This window comes from Zosterops lateralis, assembly GCF_965231275.1.
Source record: "Zosterops lateralis genome assembly, chromosome: 6".
In the NCBI taxonomy this organism is placed as follows: Eukaryota; Metazoa; Chordata; class Aves; order Passeriformes; family Zosteropidae; genus Zosterops; species Zosterops lateralis.
In genome coordinates, this window is record NC_139761.1 from 39,767,617 (window position 1) to 39,791,206 (window position 23,590).

The 23,590-nt window shown below is 39.6% G+C and overlaps 1 protein-coding gene across 9 annotated transcripts in view; it reads right to left on the reverse strand.

The window, feature by feature from the left end:
• Window positions 1–4,208: 4,208 nt before the first annotated feature.
• CELF1 (CUGBP Elav-like family member 1) overlaps window positions 4,209–23,590 on the reverse strand; it is a 61,101-nt gene continuing 41,719 nt past the window's right edge. For 5 of the 9 annotated variants that reach the window (XM_083862932.1, XM_083862931.1, XM_083862930.1 and 2 more), the window contains exons 10-15: window positions 22,077–22,205; window positions 16,061–16,174; window positions 15,694–15,879; window positions 14,688–14,831; window positions 12,849–13,017; window positions 4,209–7,194 (exon numbers count right to left, since the gene is read on the reverse strand). In XM_083862932.1, the coding sequence (XP_083719058.1) occupies window positions 12,890–13,017; window positions 14,688–14,831; window positions 15,694–15,879; window positions 16,061–16,174; window positions 22,077–22,205 (701 nt within the window). In that variant the 3' untranslated portion in view covers window positions 4,209–7,194; window positions 12,849–12,889. The remainder of the gene's footprint in view (window positions 7,195–12,848; window positions 13,018–14,687; window positions 14,832–15,693; window positions 15,880–16,060; window positions 16,175–22,076; window positions 22,206–23,590) is intronic. The other 4 variants (XM_083862934.1, XM_083862933.1, XM_083862929.1 and 1 more) reach the window with 1 other exon arrangement.

The following is a 23,590-nucleotide window of genomic DNA, read 5'->3' on the forward strand; positions in this document are numbered from 1 at the left end:
GCCACAGGAGTGAAACTCAATCTGAACTGCCAGTGCTGGTTTTCTCCCCATTGGCTACAGCTGCTCCTGCCAGTCCAGCTCACGTGGCTCCCAGGAATTCTAGTCAGGCTCCCCAGCTCCCAAGGTCACGGTGCCAACTGCCCACCCCTGCCTGCCAGTATGCAGCTTATAAATACTCCAGGGAGAGACAATTGGCTGCAGTCACAGCCTCAGGATGCCTCTGCTGTGTCTGTCCTCTCTGGCCATCCCCTTAGACAAGCACTGCAGGTGGTGGGCTAGCTTGGGAGGAAGCAGACTCAGGTGGAATAGTAGCTTTAGGAAAAATATATGCCTTGAAAGTCAGGTGTGAACAAGGCAACTTCAGGGTGTACACACATGCAGTGTTATGCTTGCAACAATGTACTTGATACTTAGCTAGGCACAAAATTCAGCCTCCCTTTTGAGGACCTCAGCTGGCATCATGGACTGTTTTTATGGATACAGGTCAGCTCTGTATCTGTAGATTTGCTACAAATACACCTCTGACTTCCTAATTTTAGGGACAAGGAGCTAGCCATCCTGAAAACCTTTGTTCTTGAATGTTGCTCCCTGCCATCAGGTGAGTGTGGCAGTCCTCCAAAAATTTCCAGCAGAAGTTGTCAATGGCACTGCTTAAGTTCTGCATCCAGAAGGTGACAATCTTTTATGACGAATAACAATAAAGACACAGAACAACAGATATCTGCACATCTTGGTTGCAGGAAAGAAACGTTAGCTCCATTAAAAGGTAGCTTTATGTCTCCCACACTCCAAGTCACATTTAATACTCTCACCAATGTGCTGCAGGCTTGGTGGTCTAGAGATTTATTCTCAAGAAAATACACCAAACCTGGGGGAAGAGGGGGCAGGTGAAGAATGCTACAGGGATAGCTAATGTTTTTCAGATGCAGAAGTTCCAAGAACAGTGTTATGATCCTTTTACTGGGCAAAGAGAAGCAATTTGAAGTTTTAACAGATCTGCCTGCAAAAGCAGTCATGTCTTGCACGGCCTCCCTGCTTCTTGGTGAATTTGCTGTCGGTTCTTCCCCAAGCAAAGGTGAATACCTACACAATCACCTCAAAGGGTACCAATCAGACTACCCTGGTCTGTCAACAAAACCCCCAGGGAGCCTTCCTTGTAATATCCTTGTAATATCAAGGTAATATCCTTGAGGAAAATAGAACACAAAATAAGGAACGACAGCCTACCTAGAAGATTTACATCGTAACAGTCATGATCTTAAGAGATTACATCTGTCCTTTATCCAAAATTCTCAGAAAAGTATTTCAAAAAGAACATTTTAAATTGTAGAAGGGTTTTGCTACAATAAGACTGATTCTCTTTTGGGAGTCATATACACTATGATATTTGCATTATTTAACTTAGCTTTGTTTTTCAGAGACGTAATGTGCTAGATGATATTTCAGCATAGACTATATGTAGTCTCAAACTCTGGAAGTAGAAACTGTGGAAAAATCTACAGAAGCTGAAGAATGGTGAGGCATGGCTGGTTAATGTATGAAAATCACTTCAGCAACACTGTTAAAATTATTAGCTAGATACTTTATAGATTTTAGGACTTGCATAAAAGTCTGATTCAGAATTTAAAAAAATCTCTCCTCCTTGCAGTAATTCTCATATGTCTCTCTGGATGTAGATGGCAGGATGGAAATAAGATGCAGAAGATCAGTCCCCAGGGAAAGCATTGATAATGGTGAGGCCATTCGGATTTCTAGACTTGGAGTCCAAGTTAAGAAGCCAGGAAAGCAGCCACTTTGAAAGCAGCCAGGAAAGGAGCCTGCTTTTTAACAGAATCAAGCCAGGACTCAGGAATGGGGAAAACAAAAATTGTATCATTCTTGGGAGATTAGACTACTTTGCAAAATTAACCTTCCACAGGCGAGCTGCCTGTAACTCAAATTCATCCTGAGATTCTTTTGGATCCCATCAGCAAAGCAATGCTCCCTTCCCCATACAGCATAGCCAAAATGAAAAGAGGGTTCTTTTCAAAACCCATCTAACAGATGATCTGCCCTGCATTTTGCTAACCTCACTTTACCTCCTTGCTCTTGACCGCTATGAAACAGTGCTTAGTTTCTTAGGAATCAATTCGCAACTCTCACCTGTTGAGATATAAACACCCTAGTAAAATATGAACTAAATCCATCAAGCTCAAACTGGTAATTTTCAAAAAACCAGGAACATGCTCTGATATGGAACATACCACTCTGAGCCCAGCTACAGCTGCCTAAATAAGGAGGGATAAAAGATCAACACCGACTGCCTGTGCTACTTCAAAAAAAGCAATGATATCTTTCTGTGGCTCAAGACAGCTGTAATTCATACAAGATTCAGGTACAGCTTCTACAGTTAATCCACAGTTTCTCCTCAGGAAGTGCAAATAAATTAGTCTGAATGGTGCTTGGCAACATCAAATTAGGGAATCTTACCTGTCATACATGCACTGTGGCTCGTCATACACTCACTTTGAAGAAGTGACCACACTGACCTGCTTCTCCTCCTCCTCACTGCTCTTCATAACGTTCCCGGTGACTCCTGGCCGTATGAAGAGAGCAGAATGTGGCGGTAAAGTCAGGAAGGACTCAAAACAAATAGTGAAAGGTGGAGGTGGATGTGAGAGGAAAAGGGTTTCTCCTAAAACATTCAGCATCAGGATTTCATCTACAAACTTCGTGTATTTCCTACAAATGCTGATAATATAGCAACTCATGTGAAAATGCTGATTATTTTCAGAGATTAACACTGGCTCTTAGGTGTAGTTTGATTGTGTATTGATTGGTGGTGGCCCTTTAAATTGAAGAAAAAGCCTTAAAAAAAAAAAAAAGCCACTGATCCAAGAGGGATCTGGTGTCAGTTCTGCAAAATGTAGCTGACAAAGCTTTGATTGTGTAGGACAAGGTGAGTGAACTTTCTGTGCACGCTGAAATCTTCCATTCTGCCTAAACAAACCCTTTTTCTGATTCAATTGTTTCTCTCCATCCTTGGCCTCAAGTTGTTTCTAAACTGAAATCCCTCCACCCCTCTTCTCAACAGCTGCAAATTAACTGCAGGGATCCCAGCACAGTCTGTAACAGGTGGCTCTGTGCCTCGTGCCGCAATTGGTGCGCTCAGGGCAAGGAATGCAGCACTGAATCCTGATGCTTTTCAAGTGCTCTCAGATTTACAATCACGTAGGAAGTGATGGGGTGAAACAGAGTATCCCAGAAAACACAGGAAAAGGACACGGAGGAGAGACATAGCTGTCCTAAAGATGCTTGCAAGTCTCCAAGATGCAAGACAGCAGAAAGAAGGAATAACATCAGGGAATTTTAGGGGCATTCAGAAATGCAGCAAAATTATGGCCATTGTGGTACTTTCCTTCTGAGAAAGGCACTATTCGTGTCAAACTTGTGGCAGAATTATGCTTTGGCTATGCCAAATACTTTTTATTAATTTGAAATGAGATATCATAAAAGGTATCTTAGTTCTAAGAGCAAAGCAGTTAACCTTTTCTTATCACTAGTAGGTAATCCAAATCCATTTGCAGTTTCCCTGTGTAGTATTTCCAGGAGCCCTGGGGGCTGCAGGTACCTTGATGCTGCAGAAGCAGGATAGATTCAGCAAGCTTGGCTGTGTTCCTGGAAGGGGAAGGAGGCGGTGGCAAGTGTGGGGTTTGTGAGAGCGGCAGCAGCTGGTGCCTCTCTAATCCCACACAGCACCACACACTCGTGCTGCTCTGCAGAGCTGGGGGCTGCTGCTCTGCCCAAGGTATTGAGCCCCTGAAACACCCTGAAACACAAGTGCATGGACGGGCAAGTGGCTGCATGGCACCAGTTCTGTGAGGCTGGATATGCATACTCCTCACTCCCCAGTGTTGCACATATTTGCATTATCCCAGATCCTCTGCTTTTCCATATCTAAAGGGGACGTGACTGTAAAATAACCCAAAATGGAGGCATATTAACCAGAAAACCTTTTCCATTTCTACTCAAAGTAGCTCATTTACATAGAAGTAAAAATCCAGGGTGATACTGTACATCCAGAACAAGAGGTATTGGGACATGAATATTTTTGTGTCTCACAGCTAAGAAACTGTAAAATAGTTCTCTCATCTCTCTCTTCATCTTCTCACAATTGGACCCCAAAAAGAACCTCAAGTTTAAGACACAAATACAACACACAAGGACTCTTCTCAAACAGTTTAATAGCAAATAAACAAAGGAAGGTACCACACTTGGCATATACAAAATGACTTGTTGTCGGTGTGTCTGTGCAATTAAAACAGCTTTAAGTTGCCCTTTGGGACAAAAAGAAAAAAAAAAACACACACACAAAAGGAAGAAAATTCCTTTAACACATACTCGCTTGTTCCAAACTTGTAACAAATCTTTTCATTTTTAAATCCACTACACAAACTCTGTGATCAGATCAGAAAAGCAACACGCGCTCCTCTGCTTTTTAAACCATTAAAGTAAAATCTGTAATTCTCTACAGAGTACAACACAATTTCACACAAAAAGACATTTTGTTTTGCAAATCAAAACAAGAAAAAAAGGAACAGCTCAAACAAGGTAAAGAAAAGCATTTCTACGACTGAACCACGACTTCGAGTTGATTAAATCCCGTTAACTGCAGAACAGACTCTACATTTGGTCATAGTGGCAATTTGTTTTCTCATCACATTGTGAATCACTTTACATTGTTTTCTAGTAGAAAAGGCAAAAAACTGTACAAAACCCCTAGTGTTAAATACAATGTTTGTACCAATAAAAAAGCCCACAGGTTTGTCTCCAAAATGTAAATTTTCTTTTTAAATTATTCACAAAAAGCAGCCAAAAATCAGAAAGGCAGCTGCTGCTCCACTGTCTCAAATCCATTAAAACCACCACAGAACAATTAAAACAACCAAAGGAAGAAAAGGAAAGAAGAAAGGAAAGAAACACCCAACATTTGGCATTTTGGTTTTCTTCAGATATTTTTCCACAGGTTTCCCCCAAGGTTCCTTACGGAACCAGATGCACACGTACAGAAACGTACTGGCAGTTCCTCCATACACTGCAGGGTATCAGCGCCCCCCAGCACACAGCCCTGTGCATTCAGACTGTGGGACTAACAGCAGCCAGCCCCCAACCCTACTTCCCAAATAAATGAGTCCCTACCCTTTTTCATTCAGCCTCACGATTCACTCCCAGGTACATGTACCATATTCAAATTGTTCTCTTTTGTAAGCAGATTAAGGACTGTCTACACGAGTCTGGCCAATACCTAGTGAGAATACAGTATCCTCAACCAATTCAGGAGTAAGATAGAAAACAATCTTTGCATCTTTACATTATCCCAAACACTGGACAAAATTAAGATTTCTATCCAATCAAACTCTACTTGTTTTCTCAGCAAAAACCCTTCTCCTGGAATTCCATTTCACATTATTTCAACTGTTAAGATACCTACACTAGCTTGCTGCTGCTTCTGACTGAAACTTCATCACAGCACACACTCTTCAGGTGCCTTCATCTAGAAGCTACTTCCCAGTTTCTACCTGTGCAGATGGTATGTAGGGCAGGGGAAGCCTGCTACCCAGAGAGCAGTAACCTGTTCTAGTTTATCCTGTAAGCCAGAAAAACTGCTCAGCTCATTACCCAATTAAAAACTAAACAAAAACTAAAAAATCTCCGCAGAGATTCCCCAGCTAAGGCCCTTGAAAAGAGAGCTGGGGATGGTACCCTGTTCAGGTAACAGCTTCAGAGGCTGTTGTATTGTGCTTGTCATTTGGGAAAAGAGCCAGCAGTTGTAGGACCAGTGTTACAAATGCTTTCTCTGGGATATTTAAAACACTTTATTTCATGAGCTAACCTAGATCCTTCCAGAATCCTGCCACCAAACTCTGATGGTGTTAGACTGGGGCTGGACTTCACAGAAACGTGCCCTGAGTTGTACAAAATGCTCAGTGTTTGAAATGAGCCCTAGCTTCAGATAGCTTTGGAAACAGCAACACTGTGAGCTCCCCCCACTTCCTGCTCCCAGCTATCTGCTTCCACCAACACTTCTGCTAGGGGAACAGTGTAACCAAGCACCCTCAGAGCTTCTGACAGCACTGGAGATGGAGCAAGGTCCAGGTGCTTTGTCAGGCAGACAGTCTAAGTGCACAGGTAGATGCCCTCAGGTGGCTTCTGATCAGATATTTGTCATACCGAAACCACCAATTTAAAGGATACCTTTGAAACCCATTAAATTGCTCAGTTTTTGCACAAACTATAGAAAACAGAGAGGTGAAGGTGATATATACGAGGGTGTGAAGAAAACAGCAGGAAACATGCACAACATTTCTGGGCACTATCTTAGTTTGAAAGATTAAAACAAAACCATCACATTTTGCTGAGGAGATTGTAGTTACAAAAAAACCAACCATGCCAGAGCTTAACAAAATACAACATCAACTTTGATCAAATTTTCACTGCAGACTGATAATCACACGGAAGCAGGGGAAAAATAAAAATAATAATAATTAAAAAAAATCAGTAAATGCCAGGGCAAAAATGTAGCTACAATCAGAGGAAAATGTAGTTCAAGTGTTTTCTGTTGACGCCACTTCAAGTCACAAGTTTGAACTCATAAAAGCACATGCTGTCTCCTCAAGCACAGAAACCAGATCAGCAAAATGTGACTAGGAAGTCTTCTGAAAGATTGAGTCACACCATATAATTGACTTTTTCTTTGAACTGTGTTTTTAAAACTAAGCACACAGAAAAAACTAAGCCTAGAAAGTGATTGGCTGTATGTTCACAGAAATACAAATACTCCACAAGGTATGCTAGCAAGGCTGCTCTGAAGACAAATTACAAAGAATCAGATTCACAAAATCAAGTGGTTATCTTACGAAGGTCTAGAAAAATAGAAATTCTTTTATATTCAAATGCAAGTTTAAATATTCCCCTTCAGCAGTCTTTCTAGCAAAACCAATTTGGCAGCACAAAAAAAAAAAAAAAGAAAAAAAAAAAGAAAAAAAAAAAGAAAGAAACAAACATAATAAAAATACACATCAGCATCAAAGGTCAACACAAGGTCAAAGGTGAGAGTTCAAGCATCAGAGAAGCTGAAGAGACAAGGATTTGGACGATGTACTTGAACGCCACATCGACATGCTTTAGGCACAACGATGAACAAACGGCAGGAATCTAGAAAAAAAAACAAACCAGAAAGAGGGAGACCCACTGAGTTACACAGAGCAGTACATCCAAACACGGAGAGAGAGAACAAGAATGGGCACTGTACAATGAGATCTCCTGGGGAAGGGAGTTGACAGGGAAGGGCAGCACATGCCAACGATGGACAAGTAAAAGTCAAGGTACATGAAGGACACCAAGTAAACATCAAACTGCCAGAAACCAAATGGAAGCAGAGGCCTGGATTTCCCTCTCAGCATTCCACAGCTGAGTGACACACCTTGCCCCGTGTCCAGTGTGTCTACTACCTCTGTTTAGGACAGAGTAAACTCCCTCCCCAGGAGACCGATTCCAAAAAATATGACTCCAGGGCAAACATTTGCCCACAGAGACTGAGACCATGAGAGACAAGACAGAGGACACAAGGGATTCACAGGTGGTTTGACATTTGAGACTTTTCTTGCACTCTAACATGGGAAGTTTTAGGCAGTAGTAGCCCAGCAAATCCACATTCTTTCCTTTAGATACAGTCTCTTCTTATTCCCTAGGAGCCCATGTAACTGGGGTTGGGTGATTTGGAAAAGGGAAAAAAAAAAGATTATACAAGACAAAAAGCCCACACATCAGAGAAGAATTCCTTAAGACTTGACTGCAAGTTAAGACTTGTCCTAGCTGAGCACTTGTCATACCATTAGACCTGCACAGGGATTTTCCATTCCCAACCTTTTATGTAACAGCCCTCAGCTCCCTGGCTTCATGAGGAGGAGATTCTGGGCTCTGAGAAGCTCTACAGTCACTGTTGCCAGTTTGATGAGCAGAAAATAATGTGTTTCCTGAAATTTTCTTGAAGAGTTTATAAAAAAATAATTCTTATATTAAGTGACATAAATACCTCTGTTCCCTGCCCTCCGCTTGTGAGCTGCAAGAGGCAAGGAATATTTTGGGATGAGAGTGGGAGGCAGAAGAGAGAGGAAGAGGTTTGTTTTCTTATTCTGCCTCCCCACACCCCCAACTCCCATTTAGCTCCTGTTTGTGGCCTTAATCTTCAGCACATCTCAAAGTTTCTGGTTACAGACTAAAACAAGGTGAGATTTGCATATTATTTAACACAATTTCAGATTAGCAAGTGTTGCATTCTCATTCCAAAGCAACAAGAAACGCATTGTCCACTAAATCAGCAATACTCCTCTTATTAGAGCTGCTGAGATTAATTTGCTTTCTATGCTTTCCAATAAAGGGAAAGGACTTTAGTATAGAGTTTAAACCAACTCCAGCAGAGTACAATGAACACTTGCACTTATTTCTACATTTCAAGAAATACTGTAGATTATTTGCAGATAGGTGCAAGAACTCACTCTTGAACCAGAAAAGCAAATTCATCATGAAATGAGGCATGAGAAACAACAAGAAGCATGAAATGAAGTGACATCTTAGCATGCATGACTGTGTGATTTGTCTGGAGATTTTCTTGATATGGATTTTTCAAATATTTCACTTAGCTATGTTGAGGGCAAAGACTGAGTTTTATCAAAGCCCTATGGAAAGACTGGCCTATAAAAACAGAACCAAGAGATACTGGACAAGGTCTTAATGACTTGGACAAAGTTATTCCAGTTTGTCTTTTTTTTATTCTTACAATAGTGATAATTCTGCCTTCTGTGTTTTATATTTTGTGGCAGGTATGCTAGGACTATCAATCATCTTTAGGTTTAAATGTCTGCAACAAGAAGCTTTCAAAGCATTTTACCTGTTCATAGTTGCACCCTTAATTTGCAATTTGCTTTATCCAATCTGTTTTTAGGTATTTCCAAATAAAATAGAAACGACTTCATTCTGCTTTGTTGTTCTTCCCTAACCCGCAGCCATTACCAGTTCAGTTAGATTGAGCTTGCATGACAGAATTATCATAATATGTGACTTTCAATATTCAGGTGAAAAGCTTTTTCCTGATAGATGCATTTTCCAGTGAGATTTTTCTGAGCTGGAATTTTTAAATAATGCCAGCTTTGTATTAAAAAAAAGTTAAACTACAAAGAGCTAACCTATTTTGGACCATTGAGTATCTAGGGGACTGAAGAAATGATGATTTAATTTACTGTGGTACTGACAATAAGCAGTGTCAGACTAACTCGTAATTCTTTCACCTTATTAGAGCAGTAAAATCAAATATCTCCTGAGAAAACGAATAACTCTATGAAGTAGACCATTTCCACCTTGTAAACTAAAAGTATTTTAAGTATTTCCTGGTGGCACACATAATAAGGAATTTTATTTCATCAGAAGTTCTTTTAGCTTTTCTTGTAGAAAATCACGTTCTTTGGTTTTAAGCATACAGCACACTTTGTCCATGTGGCTGCCTCAGCCAACCTTCTGCAGTTTATTTGAACTCTCCCAACTCTTATCTTACTCTCCAGGAAGTAAAGCATTTGACACTAATTTGATTTGCACTTGAATGAGAGCATGATATGAACTAAAAATTTAAAAGCCCCAAGTCCCCAGAATCCATACTTTCCTGCCACTAACTGAGGAAGAAAATTGGCTTAAGACTGAAGAGGCAAGAGCAGCCTAAATCCCCACAATCAGTGGCAGCCACCAAACAGATACAGAAATGTTGACTTTATCAGATCAGTTTTGTTATCAGAAAAAAAATCTGCCCAAGTCACAAACTTGATACATTTATTAACTTTGGCAACATACACATTGATACACCAAGAAAGGGAAATCTGAAACAAATAACACAAACAGGGCAACATCTTCAGCTGGTGAAAACGGATGCAGCTCTACTGCGTTCAGAGAGCTGAACTGCATTGATTCAAACCATCTGAGGATCACATCTTTTAAAATTTAACCTGCATAGATTACTTTCTTTTTCTTTTTGGCAATACTTAGAGTTACGCCAGTAAGGCACAAGAACTGGCCCAAGTTAGGTGTCTTAAGGTGATTATGTCTGGGAGGAGTCACTGATCAAACTAAGCCACAGTGTAAACTGGTGAGTCTCCTCAAGTTAATAGGAGTCGCACCTATTTGCAACAATGCCAAGCTTGATCTGTAAGTTACAGTACTGAGGACACACTATAGGATGAAGAAGCTAAAGTATCTAATTTTGGGCAACTGAAATGACTAGTAAACAGGCCAGAGCATCAGGTTAAAAGAAAAACAGGACAAAGGTCTTTGATAGTACAGTGGGGTAGGGTGCAAAGAAGGTAAGAGTGACTGTAGAGACCCCAGAGCACAGTGCTCTCCTCCACTGGTTCACAGCATTCATCTTCCTCATTTAGCAGTTGTTGGGCTGCAAACAGGCCACTGAAAATCAGTAGTTTCAGTCATGCACATCATTATGTGTGTAAAACAATCACATTCAGGATTCTACAAAACTCTGGCCTTTTTTTTCCAGTGAAATAATTTAGATAATAAATATTCTCCACCCTGGAGCGGTATAAAACTTCTATAAAAATAGAAACAACATTCTTGGTTACAGCAGGTTGCACTTGGAGCAGTTGCTCCCAACTACATTTTTTTAATGTTTTTTTTTCTTTTTTCCTTTTTTTGAAAAGTATATAATTTATATATATATATATATAAAAAAATCCCATAATCACCCTGGAGGCCTTCACACTCCAACACTCTTTTCTCAGAAAACCAGGACACATCTTTCCTATGGTGCAGAATTCAAGTGTACATGGTTCACTTCAGTGTATGTTTACGTTTCTAGAGAGGTTCAAATAATTAACATAGAAGGGTACCACATGCCAGCATAACTGGGAAATTTGGCAATCTGGCCTTTGAAACTTTGCCACCACAAAATTATTTAAATAATACTGACAGATTTACCTGTCTGCCATCAATTTGGACAGACTGACATCAACTGTTTGATTTTCAATCTAAGAAAGGAAAGGGCTCCCCTTGGATGTTACATATCAGGACTTGCAATTCTGAGGTTTGAGATCCCAGGGGGCCCAGTCCCTGGAAATGCCCAACATTCCCAACAGATCACCGCACACAAGTGGGGATTCGGACCGAGATCTCAGGTTTGATGGGTTTAGTGCTCCTCCTGCTGGAGCAGAACACAAAGTCCTGACCCCACATCTGACCCACACATTATTTAGCAGCTGGCTCCCAGACAGCAGTGTTAGCTGGAGCCCTGGGAAGCAGCTTTACAACCCAGGTTAACACAAAACAAGGAAAAGGAGATATTATGAGGTAAATCAAACTTGTGTTTAAGACACAGAAATTGTAAACTTCCTCTTGTGACAGAGGTGGATTTTGGTGGTTATAAAATGGAACTCTACACTGATTTCTTGAAACAGCTCAGGCCAGAGTGTCAAAAGTCCTTTGAGCCCCCTAAAACCAGTGAATATCAAAGGGCCTTAGCAATGCACTAGCAACTTCACTGGTGTGTAGAAAAACTGTGTGCTCAGTTAAGGGGTGTGTTCAATTTTCCTTCAGTATAAAAGGTAACAGCTTGTAGCAAAAGGCAGAAAAGACTGAAAGGCGCAATACTCTGGTTCCGTAGCTCCTGGTTTAGCCTTGTTTTGAGCTGGTACACAACCCCTTAAAGGAAAACTGCAGTAGAGAGATACACCTAATTACTAGACCAAGTCACTGCACGAGTTTTGTTCATTAAAAAGGAACCAACAAAAAAGGAAGTTATCATTTCAATAAACGATCAGCACTTACATTATGCTTATGAAAAGGAACTCATAGCAATCTCTGCAAAAAATGACATTATTCACAGAAATAGGGAATGTGATCAACTGTTAAGAAAAATTCTCAAAAATTTCTGCAGGTTACTGGGGATCTAAATTTTCTTGTTTCCAGACACAGATGTATTCATCCAGACTAAGCTGCCTCTACCTTTCCACAAAACCTAGATGAAGTACATAGGTTAAGTTTTCTTATACATGGAGAAATTCACTGCACTTCATTAATATTCCACTGTAGACAGAGAGTGAAATTTTCTGGGCAGAGACATTATCTAATAGTTTTATAAAGTGCTGTGTACATTCACACTGCTATATAAACACTAGTTTATATACAGCAAAGAAAAAAAAAAAAGAATCACTGCAGTTTTCCTTTGGCTTGTTAATGTGTTCACCCTTTTAGCCCATCTCCTGGTTTAGAGATGATTTAATAAATCCCTACTGTGCCATACAGTTAAGGAAATTTCAAAGAGTGGATGGGGCATGACAAAGGCTACATGGAGTCGGTTCTTTCTCACCTAGTTCTCTGTTCTCCTTGCCCATCTTTGTTTTCATCAGCTGTTCTGTGTTATATCTGCTTTCCCTTCTCCTCTCTACCCCAAGGCAGTGTGGTGTCAGTTTCTGCTGCTCCCTTTAACCTTCTCTCCCCACCCCCAAGGAGCTGGCATTGGTCCTTCTCAACACACACTGGTTACAAACACAGCAAACTTCAAATAAGGGAGGGGGAAAAAAAAAAACAAACCTAAACAAGAAAAAACCTCAGCGATATGGCACCTAAACTCCAAAGTAAAACACTGGAAACAAAAGCACAAACTTGTCCTCCATCCGAAGCGGGATTCTCAGCAGAGGCTGCAGCAGAGTCTTCAAGGGAAGATGTGCCAGATAGAAGGCATGGATCAGCTTCCAGGACTGTAAAAACACAGCCTTAGGGCTTCGAATCACTAAGTGCGCTCCTCTCCAACTTACCAGAAGATCCTTCTCACTCCAGTCCCGGAGGGGAGGGGTGCTCAGTATGGCTTGCTGTCGTTCTTGGAGCGCTTGAGCTGTACTTTCAGCCGCTTCATGCCGATCTGGAAGCCGTTCATTGACTGAATGGCAGCCTGCGCAGAGACAGGATTGTCGTAACTTACAAAACCTGAGGAGAGGAAAACACACAATTACCCCATGCCACAGCTGCCCCCGATGGCTGCTCACAGCTGGAAATGCAGGCACTCACAAGGTCACAGAGGCTTGCATGAAGTGCCATTTTCAGAAGCTCACAACTGTTTTAGACTCCTCATAATAACTTTTAAAGGCTCTCTAACAAAGCATTGCTTTCTGACATATGGAACTTTGGCCAGAAGATAAACACAGGTCAGGAAATTAACACTTTCTAGTCTATCAACAAAATAAGTACTGATACTTATAATAACACATACCTGGGAGGAAACCAAACCTGGAAAATGTTCATCCAGGTTCAAAAGCTCATTAAAGATACAAGACTGAAATCACCCTCATGACATAATAGGAGCAAATTTGTTTGGAGTGAAATAGCTGCCAAGGAAAGGTAGCACCAGCACCACTATTGTGTTTGGGTTGCTCTCAGATGGGAGGTTGCATATCATTCCTGGAAAAGATTATCCTAAAAATAAACTTTTCCAGTGTTTTGAAGGAGCCTATTTTAAATAACTCCATTCAATATCTGGACTGAGAATAACTCCCACTCCAGCCAATGGCTATGTGTCCATAACATGTAGGTGTTATAGCTGAATGATCAGCATATTTCTGTGTTCTCACAAAGCATCAGATTGTCCACATCTTTTGGCTCAAATAGGAAAAAAAATTCAGGATTTTATGTACACACAAAGCTATCAAAACCATAGAGAAAGGCTCACCTCTCCTATTCCATCACAAGAAATCTTCATCTATCAAAACAATCACAAGACCTTACAGCACTACAAAAATGCAATATGGTGCCCATAATAGCTATCTACAAATATTAATAGAAATAATTCATAATCATAATGTACTAACTAATACATACAAATTATTATTGAAATTATTGAAAAGACAGGAAGAGGCAAGAGGAAGAACTATCTCAGGATTACAGTCTGCAAACACAAATAATAATCACAGAACATTCTGAGTTAGAAGATATCCACAAGGATCAAGGAATCCAACTCTTAAGTGAATGGCCCATAAGGGGATTGAACCCATAACCTTGGCATTATTAAGCACTCTGCTCTAACCAACTGAGCTAATCTCAGGAAGAATTATCCAGGGCCAGAACACTATAATAGGGCACAATAGTATGAAATAGTGAAAAGCAAAAAGCCAAATTGAAAATCAGAAAAATACAGTTTATTGCTGGAAGTGTTTGGTTTATTTATTTTTTAGGAATACACAGAGATTCCCTACTAACTTAATATCTAGACTAGACAATATACTGAAAAAGAGATTACTATAAAAGCCACCTTTTTACAGATAAGTATTTATAGAATGAGAAAATATCCCGAGTTGGAACGGTTCCGCAAAGATCACTGAAGTCCCTGCACAGGACACCCTGAGAATCACACTTTATCTGAGAGCACTTTCCAAACACTTCTTCAACTCTGTCAGGCTGGTGCTGTGATCACTTCCCTGGGGAGCCTCCTCCAATGCCCATGCACCCTCTGGGTGAAAAACCTTTTCCTAATATCCAACCTAAACCTCCCCTAACTCAGCTTCAGGCCTTTATCTCAGGTTCTGTCATTGGTCACCAGAGACAAGAGATCAATGTCTGTCCCACTGCTTCCCCCTTGTAAGGAAGCTGTAGATCCAACATACCAAAACACTTGCTTAGATTGGTCTGCTTGTCAATGAAAACCTTGGCAGAGACGACATTTCCAAATGGCATGAACATCTGCAGCAGATCCTGATCCCCAAACTCCTGGGGAAGATGGTAGATAAATAGATTGGCTCCCTCTGGACCTTCAAACAAGTAGGAAAATAAATTCAGAAAGAGTATGGATACCACATACCCACTGCACAAAAAAAGGTGGAAGAGCCAGTCAAGAAAAAATTTCTAGATAAAAAAATGAAACTGCTATTTACAGTACTGCAGAGCACTTGATTCCAGAATAAATGAGCATGACCCTTTGCTGGAATTATCACTCAAATAATTCTAGGTCTTTCTGACCACTTTTGTTTGTACTTTATACCTTGTGCCAAAACTGGTTCACAGATATTTGATGCAATGACAGCTGAACATTAGGTTTGAGTGCTAGACGTTGACTGAACAAAAAATGGCTATGCAAAACTTGTGGTCCCAAAGCAACTAAGTAAATTTCCAAACAAAATACAATACAATCAGATTGCTTGTAATCTGACAGATTCTCTTTTAAACATGCTACATTCTGCTGAAAACTTACTCCTATATTCTACATTACTTTACCCTACATATTACATTTAACCTGAAGAGTGAAAAGACTGGTGTAAGTAGCTGTTGGAAGAGGTGAAGGACCCAGAAAACAACACTAACAAAACTATATCTGATTCTCTGACAGTGGGATATATCAGGCTGTAGATTCATATTCTCCTTCCCTCTGAGAACATGCAGGAGTATGATTAAGGAAGCGCTTAAGACTGGACAAGCCCCACGAGAAACATCCTGTATAAAAAATTACTTTGGGCAGCCCTTAGTAGAAAGCCCATAGACCTTTTTTATCTTCAGTAACTCCTGGATTCTAAAAAATGACACCAAATAAAAAAATCTACAGGTAAGGCAGGTGCAAGGCCTAAGCGTGCCCTTTTGAAAACGCCTTTCAAGTAATTTCTACAACTTTCTGCCTACCTTCTTTTTGACTTCCTGCTGCACCAATACTCTGCTGTGTTAAGAGACTCTGGTTATAGAGTGTGGGCAGTGCAGCAGCAGCATATTGCTGGATTCCAGAATAAGCCTGTGTGAGCGCTTCCATTGTGCTACCTGTCCCATTTGAGAGACCACCACTGCCAAGTCCTCCGTTTAAGGCTGCCATTCCTGTATAAGAAAGAGGAAATAAAAGATGACTGAGTACTTCCACTGAGCCAGACCAATAACCTTTCAAATGCTCTGCATGATTACAAAAAGCAGGGAGCAGAAAACATCACCCCAGCGACCTATCACAGGCTGAGGAATGATAATCTGCTATTCCCCCAAGGCACCACTACACATAACTTACCTGCTAAAGAGCTAACGTTGAGGCCTGCTGTAGCACCTGCCAGCGTCTGCAATGCTCCAAGAGAAGCCATTGGATTAACAGAGGAGCTGCTACTGGAACTAGGTGAGGAACCTGCTATTAAAATAAAACAATTAAACTTCAACTAATATTTTTTAGTCCTGATAATTCAATTTCTTCATTAAGTTATTCCAGTAGAAAAAACTAGTAAGGAACAGATTCAGGCAACACAGGATACTTTATGTAAAAAAAACAAACCCAAACCCACACAACTTGATTGATCATATTGCTTATACATTCTAAGCCCTTCCTACAATTTTTTTAGATTTCTACTTCATCATAACAGCTACTCTTTGTAGCAATAATAATGTCAGTAAGTGTAAGACATGTAAGATTGAGACATTATACAAATGTTGGCTAAACTATAAATCTCAACATAAGGTAACCAGCAGTGATGCCCCTGTTTCCTGCTGCCTAAAGTAAGAGTCACTTGCTATGTATAAACACATGTCCTTGAAACATCACTCAAGGTGAAAAAGACCTGCAACATAGATACTAGAGACATTAAAGAAGGCTGAACATACTGTTTTCCCATACTGCCAGAACAGGAACACCACATGCCCAGATTATTTTGATGCATTAAATAATTTTCTATTAAAAATCCTGCTGCTGCAGCTGGGGCTAGGAGTGAGAAAAGTCTTGAAATGTACATCCAAAAATAAATAGTCTGTCCTCTATTCCAGCAACATCTTCAACTACACTGGCTCAGTAAGAGAAGTCTACCAATACAGTACCTAGGACAATACAAAACCTAGGACAGCTTACATGGCCCACCAGATTCTACACCAGGTAGAGTTAGTTCTACTGAAGTCAACATCAAAATCATGAGAAAAATAAGTTTTCCAGGCTGGCATATTAAAAGAAAAAGAAGCTCACATTGAGGTCATCTACAAAGATTTATGGACATGATAAACCAAGAAATGCATATTTTTTATGATTATATAGCAGTGGTTTTTCTAATAGGTTTGTGCACTACTGCAGAAGAAAAGCTATGTGTATTGCTATGAACCAAGAAGTTTATATTTACTGCATAAGGTGCACTAGAAAATATTTATGGCTGCTAAAAATTAAAAGATACTGAAGACTGTTGCTGTAAAAGCATCTTGTAGTCTGCTTGCAAGAGGAATTTATCGATTTGACCAAGGTGGTAAAAGAAGAACTGAATTTGAGGCATTTTCAGTTTTCTTCATGTTTTTGTGATTCTCAATTATGCTGCATACATCCATTAAAACTTTTAAAATAATTGTTAGCATTTTTCAAGCAGTTCCACATGCACTACATATTTACCACTTCATGTTTGTGGCACAAAGTCTCTGCTGGGGTTGGATATTGGAACCATTTAAATGGAATACAGCCTAATAATCCCCTAACAAAAGTAGCTGTACCTAACCAAAGCTGCATGAGAACCAGAGAGCTGCACTTCATACCACTTTTTGTAATAACAGATGGAATGACAAATCTCCTCTAGTACACGTAAAGACAAACTCTCCTAATAAATCAAAAACTGAAAAACAATGTCCCAAACTATTTTAAGATGCTTACTCTGATGAAAAGGAGACACTTCCTGTCTTACTGTCAACAGCATATTAAATGCTGGGAAAACACAGAGAACAAGTTACAGTATAACCCTCAGGCTGGTAGAAAAATTAGCATACCTGGCTAAAGAAAAGCCAGAGTTCAGAAATCATACAGTTACCTTGATTTTAGAATATCACTTGTTTCTGCAACATTTCATTACTGATCTTTGTAATTCAAAAACACACTGTATTTGACAGATGAGAACCCCATTTAAAAACCCTTTCAAACCTATCCCCCCAAAAATAGCAGCAGCTAAGGAAAAAAAAGACTAGAGAGCAAAGTGAAAGAGAAAAATGTGTACCTTCCCTACTTTAAAAGCCTGTCATTTTAAGTAAGTTAAACCACTATAAAATGCTGATCACAGTTATTTTAGTTTACCTGCCTTTATCAGAAATTTCTTTAGGCAAAACAAGAAATGCTTTAGTACTGAAAATGCTAAGAAAACCAAAGACTTGTCTGTATTTTCTTTATCCTTATGTACGTAGGAATTGAAGACAGCATCCCATTTCTGATGATGACAAAAGGCAGATAAGTAACAGCAGAGCAGAAATATAGGGCAATTACAAAGGAATGCTTCCTGTGTATAACCTATATATCAACAGAGCCATCTGTGAATCTAGGATTTTTTCAGCCAAAGGCAAACGTCTTCGTAATAAAGTTACAATTTTCATTCATTACTTTCAGCGCAATGTGAAAACCAAATTGTTGGACTCTACTATGTTCTAAGACACAACTTCTGCAATTTAATCATGCACTATGCTAAGAAAAATCTGTTTATTTTTAAATTAGCAGATGACAACTTTACCTGATACCGTGCAATTCTATTCTTGAAATATCTAATGACTGTTTTTACCTTATTCATCTTCATCACAACAGTAATGTATTTGTAGGCTGTAATCATATCCTTCTCCCACAGTAGTCTTCTATTTTTCAGACTATTCCTAATACAGAAGGAGTTCCACTGTTCTAGTCATAATTTCTGTTTTTCTTGTGTTATATTTTAGATCAGAAAAAACCCCAAAGCAATGGGGATGGAAAATTAATATTGTTTTATATATGTTCTTCACTCCATTCCAAATTCTCAACATTGTTTCTGTGCAGTTTTTGGTGGGTTGTTGGGGTTTTTTCTTGTTACTAAGGTTATGTTTTCTTAGATCTATCTACTGAGTTATATCTAGTCAAAAAGGCTGACTCTAACAAAGTAGCTGAAAATACTTATCATCTAAGCTTTGCTGAACCTTTGAAGTTGCCTTTAGAAAGCAGAGATATGGAAATATACATCAGTGTTTGTAACCATTCTATTTTGCTCTGAAGCAGATAATTCTTACTGGTACTCAAGTCAAAAAGATGTCAGACAAGACACTCCTATCCTGAGATACTTCTGTAGTATTTTGTTGGATGTTCCTTTCACAAGCTAGCAGTGAGTTTATTTACGGCCATGGTCTCTGCAACAATGACTACATAACAGCAACAGACTGCTCTGTTCCAAGAGCTGATTTTCAGCAAGGTTGAAGGTTTTACTTCACCCCATTCTACATCAAAATACACAACTGTGATGGAACTATCTAAAGAAAATTGTCTGAAATGGGTAGGAAGGCAGCACAATAATACATAATGCCCCTGAGTTCCACCATTCTGATATGCAACACATCCATGGTCCATGGACTGCACTATGTAGACTTCCAAGTTCCCCAGACATAAATGGTATCAGTGCAGATTAAATAAAATCAAGAAGGGAACTATGCAGAAGGATTGTCTGGATTTTTCCACCAATTATGCAATTTGAGCAGAGATGTCCAAATAAACATCAGGTGAACATTTGGATGACAGATGGAGAGAAGTCAAGGAGTTAGTCATCTCATCTGCAGTTAGGTTTAAGAGGTTATCCCAGTAGATGTTGCCATATGTCCCTCAGACAAGGCAGGCACTTACTAACACATGGTACTGAACTGCTATATACAGTTTCTTCAAGGTCTGGATGTAGTTGAGGAGGGATAGATGTTTTCTGTGTGGAGCCCAACAGCTTTCTATGTGAATACAGACAGTGTGAATGCACACAGGAATATTAATCACAATAGAATTTCAAGTTTGCTTGAAGACTAAAGAGTTAAAAAGCTGTATAATTCCAGAAGTATCATGGGATTGAATGTGTCTGTACACATTGAGGCTTCCCCTCATCCCAGTCTGAGTGTAGTTTTAAAAGGTGAAGCATATTTATACCTCTAACAAAAAGCACTAGAACTGTTTCAGAATTTTATGTCAGTGACTACTTATAGACAACATGCCCTCCAAAACTTTTTATTTCTTTTGAACAAAGCTAATCTTTAGTCTTTAAAATTATACTTGAAATTAGGTTAAAAGAGCAATACAATAGTGCCTGCTGCATGTTACAAGCATGTGAAGAGTTAACTGATAAATCTGCATAGGATATTAATAAAAATGATCCATCATGATAACTGAACTTTTGACACACAAACATTTATTGATATTACTGATGATCAGAAGGTTATTTGAATTCAGCACCGAAAGTACTAGAAAATGGGCTGTTTCCCACCCCCTAGCTCCTCCACAAGCATGATAAAAAAAAAGAACAGAGTCCTGAAATATGTCTCTCATCAAGGAAAAAGTAACCTGCATAGTTCTGTGGAACAGCCAAAATTCACAGAGTGGAAGCCAATTCCAAGGATTACTCAATAGTAGCACAACTTCATTTGAAAGAGACCTCTGTGGATCATCCTGTCTAAAATTCTTCTCAGAGCTGATCTAACCTCTGAATTTGAAAAGGTCCTTTCCAATTGCATTCTCACGTCTCTGAAATGATGGAGATTTCAGAGCTCCTCTGGCACCTTTTTCCTGAGCTTGATCACTCTTGCCAATAATTTTATTTTTCTACCTAATCAGAATTTTCTCGACTGCAACTTGTGTCCATTGCCTTTGTCCTTTCACTGCACACTTTTGAGAAGGGGTTGTCTCTGCTTTTTCTAGCACATCTGACATTTGAGCTTCACAACCTGCCAGCCCTTCTTCACCTCAACAAAGAAGAACAAACTTGCTGCCGTCATCAGACAAGACAGTCAATACGCAAATCTTAGTTCTAAATGCCAGTCACAACAAATTGTAACCTGACAAAGCATGAAGAAATATAGGAGAAACTGTCAGAATAGTCACCTTCATGTTTTTAATTATAGAATAGGATACACAGCTGTGAGTCGAGATAAATTTTAAAATTTCAGTCTTTTAAGGATTACAGATCACAAAGTTTTAATGCAAAAATGTCCTGCAACAGAACACTATTTGGAGTAATTCCTTCTTGGGAATTTCTCTAAGTAGAAAACTGCAAAGTACCCATGGTTTAACTCCCAATCATGCGACAGAAGGTTTTCTAAACAGCTTTTCTTTGTAATCTCTTTATAATCTCTTAGTCTGGCTTCTTGGTTCTCCTGCGCAATTCAAAATCTACCTGTGGAAATTTAAAATCCCCTCCCTCCAACCCTCTTTGGTCTCTCACAATCACAAGTGAGGATGTCAACTCTGTAGGACAGCTGCTGGAAAACTGACACCCTGAAAATACAGAGTCTTCCTTCTCATGCCAGGATTTAGTAGTAACTCAAAATTGGATAGAAATAACTGAGTAGAATACTGATCCTTGTTTGTGATAAAAACTTAGTATGTCTGCCATAAGCACAATTGAATTTATTTTTAGTGCTTTGCTTGTTGCATTTAATGATCATATTTAACAATAAGGAAGCAAAAGAACACTGCTTGGACACTTTAGTATCTCTGGTTAACGTACATAACCTAAAGTTAAAAAACGCAAACAAACAAGACACAAAGAAGCCATGCAAAAGGAAGATACTAATTTTTATGTGCAATGCATACACTAAATTCTAGACAACTGCTTTCCAGTGCAAGTGCTAGGCACCGTTCATCTACTTTTATGAGGAAGTTATAATATCTTTGTCTTCATTAATGGAATATACACTGTTATAGTGCATAGAATACATTACACCATGCTAAAAGTATTTTCTGTTTCCGTATTGAGAGGAACAGGGTGTATTTACCACAGTGCCTGCCTAAAATCACAGATAAACCAAATATGTGATGAGATTGCAATAACATGACTGGAAGGAGGTCACCTACCTTTCTGCTTCTTAATGACCTCAAAAAATTCTTTTTACTCTATATTAATCTGATCATTTGGAGGAAGAGACACAGCAGGTAAAAAAGCTTTTGCTGGTGGCAAAGGTATCTACTAGTAAACTGTTTCTCCATTAAAGATCAACATGAAAGTGACAAAAGGGATAGACAGAAGAGGTGACATCTATCCTGAAAGGACTTCCAGGGCAATGGATATCAGGCTAGAGCACGGGCAGTCTCTTACCTGAGCTGGTGAGCACACTCAGGGGGCTGCTGGAGGAGGTGAGCGCAGCGGTGCCACTGGGCGTGTTCTGAGCCGCAGTGGCGGCAGCTGCCAACGCGGCCAGGTTCTGTAACTGCATCGCATTCAGTCCTGCAACACAGGGGACAATGCCGAGGTTCTCCTGTCAGAGCCACCATCACCCAAGTGTAACACATCCAGCAAGATCATCACAAGGGACAAGGGGAAGGAGCTTAAAAGCAACAGGCTTAATACCAGTTACCGATCTTTTCTACATTGCAATTCCTTGCTATAGTGGAAAATCATCTTCTTTGCCCAGATAGATGTGATTCAGGAAAAGGCCAGGTCGCATTATGCCAGATGGAGACTCCAAAGTACAGAAATTTTCAAGCAGCCTTCTCTCCAGTCAATGAAAGTGTAGGAGTTAAGTCAGGGTCTGAGAGCTCATGTGCAAGCTAGAAAACTTGCCTAGACACCAGGCCAGTAACTTCTCCCACTCTCATGTCCCTCCCACACTCTTTGTATGGGGACAGGAGGAACTGCAAAATTCTTTCACAAAGGCCTTACACCACAGAGGCCACAAAGTCATGGCTTCAACCTACCATCAGCTGAGCATCAGCATGTTTTGTTTGGTCCCCCTGGCAGCCAAGTAGCAACAGTCAATTGTGAGACAATTGTTAAGTGGCAACTTGTGACCACAGGATCAGCCAATGTATGTTTAGGCTGGCCAAACACACTGGCAAGGAAATCGGGAAACCTCAGGCATGTTGCGTAGGGAGCAAGGAATACTGCAGGGGGAGGAAAGGACCCCTGTGTTTATGAATTTTACTGGTCAATTTATTCATCTGACTCACCTTCATTTTGAACAACCGTTTTTGAATGAAACCACTTGGTCAGTATTGACTGTATTTTGCACTTTTTTTCTGCCAGAGAATCCATTAAAATGGATCTCCCTCCTGAATTCTGTATTTTAAGTATCCTTTAGTAGACCAGCTCCATTCTTCCAATTCTGCCTCCATTTTTCCCTTACTTTCCGTTTTCTGTCTCCTACCTTTGATTATTTTAACAATTCCTCCTCTCTTCATCTGACTTTAGACAATCTCTAATATTTATTCCCAACATAATTAAAACCAAAACCAAATTAATCACCCTTCATTTAACAACATCACAACATCCTAAACAAAGGTGGTATTTCATCTTTTGGATACTTAGCAAGACCTTGGGAGCAAAGCACACATCTCAAATAATTAAAACCTCAGTTTTGTAATTTAAGCACGTAAACAGACAACATAAGAATGTGACAATGCAGTATAAACTAATTATTTTCTAAAGTACTTCTAATACCTCTAGTACAGTTTGTTTGTTCTTTAATTGTTTTTCTGTTTGTGGCAATCTTTTCAATTGTTTTTCTGTTTGTGGCAGGATCTGTTTCCTTTGGCAAATTTAATTCCCAGAACAAGGGGATTCTACCTTTATTTAGATTCTCAAGATTCCATTGTAACATAAAAGCATGAAGT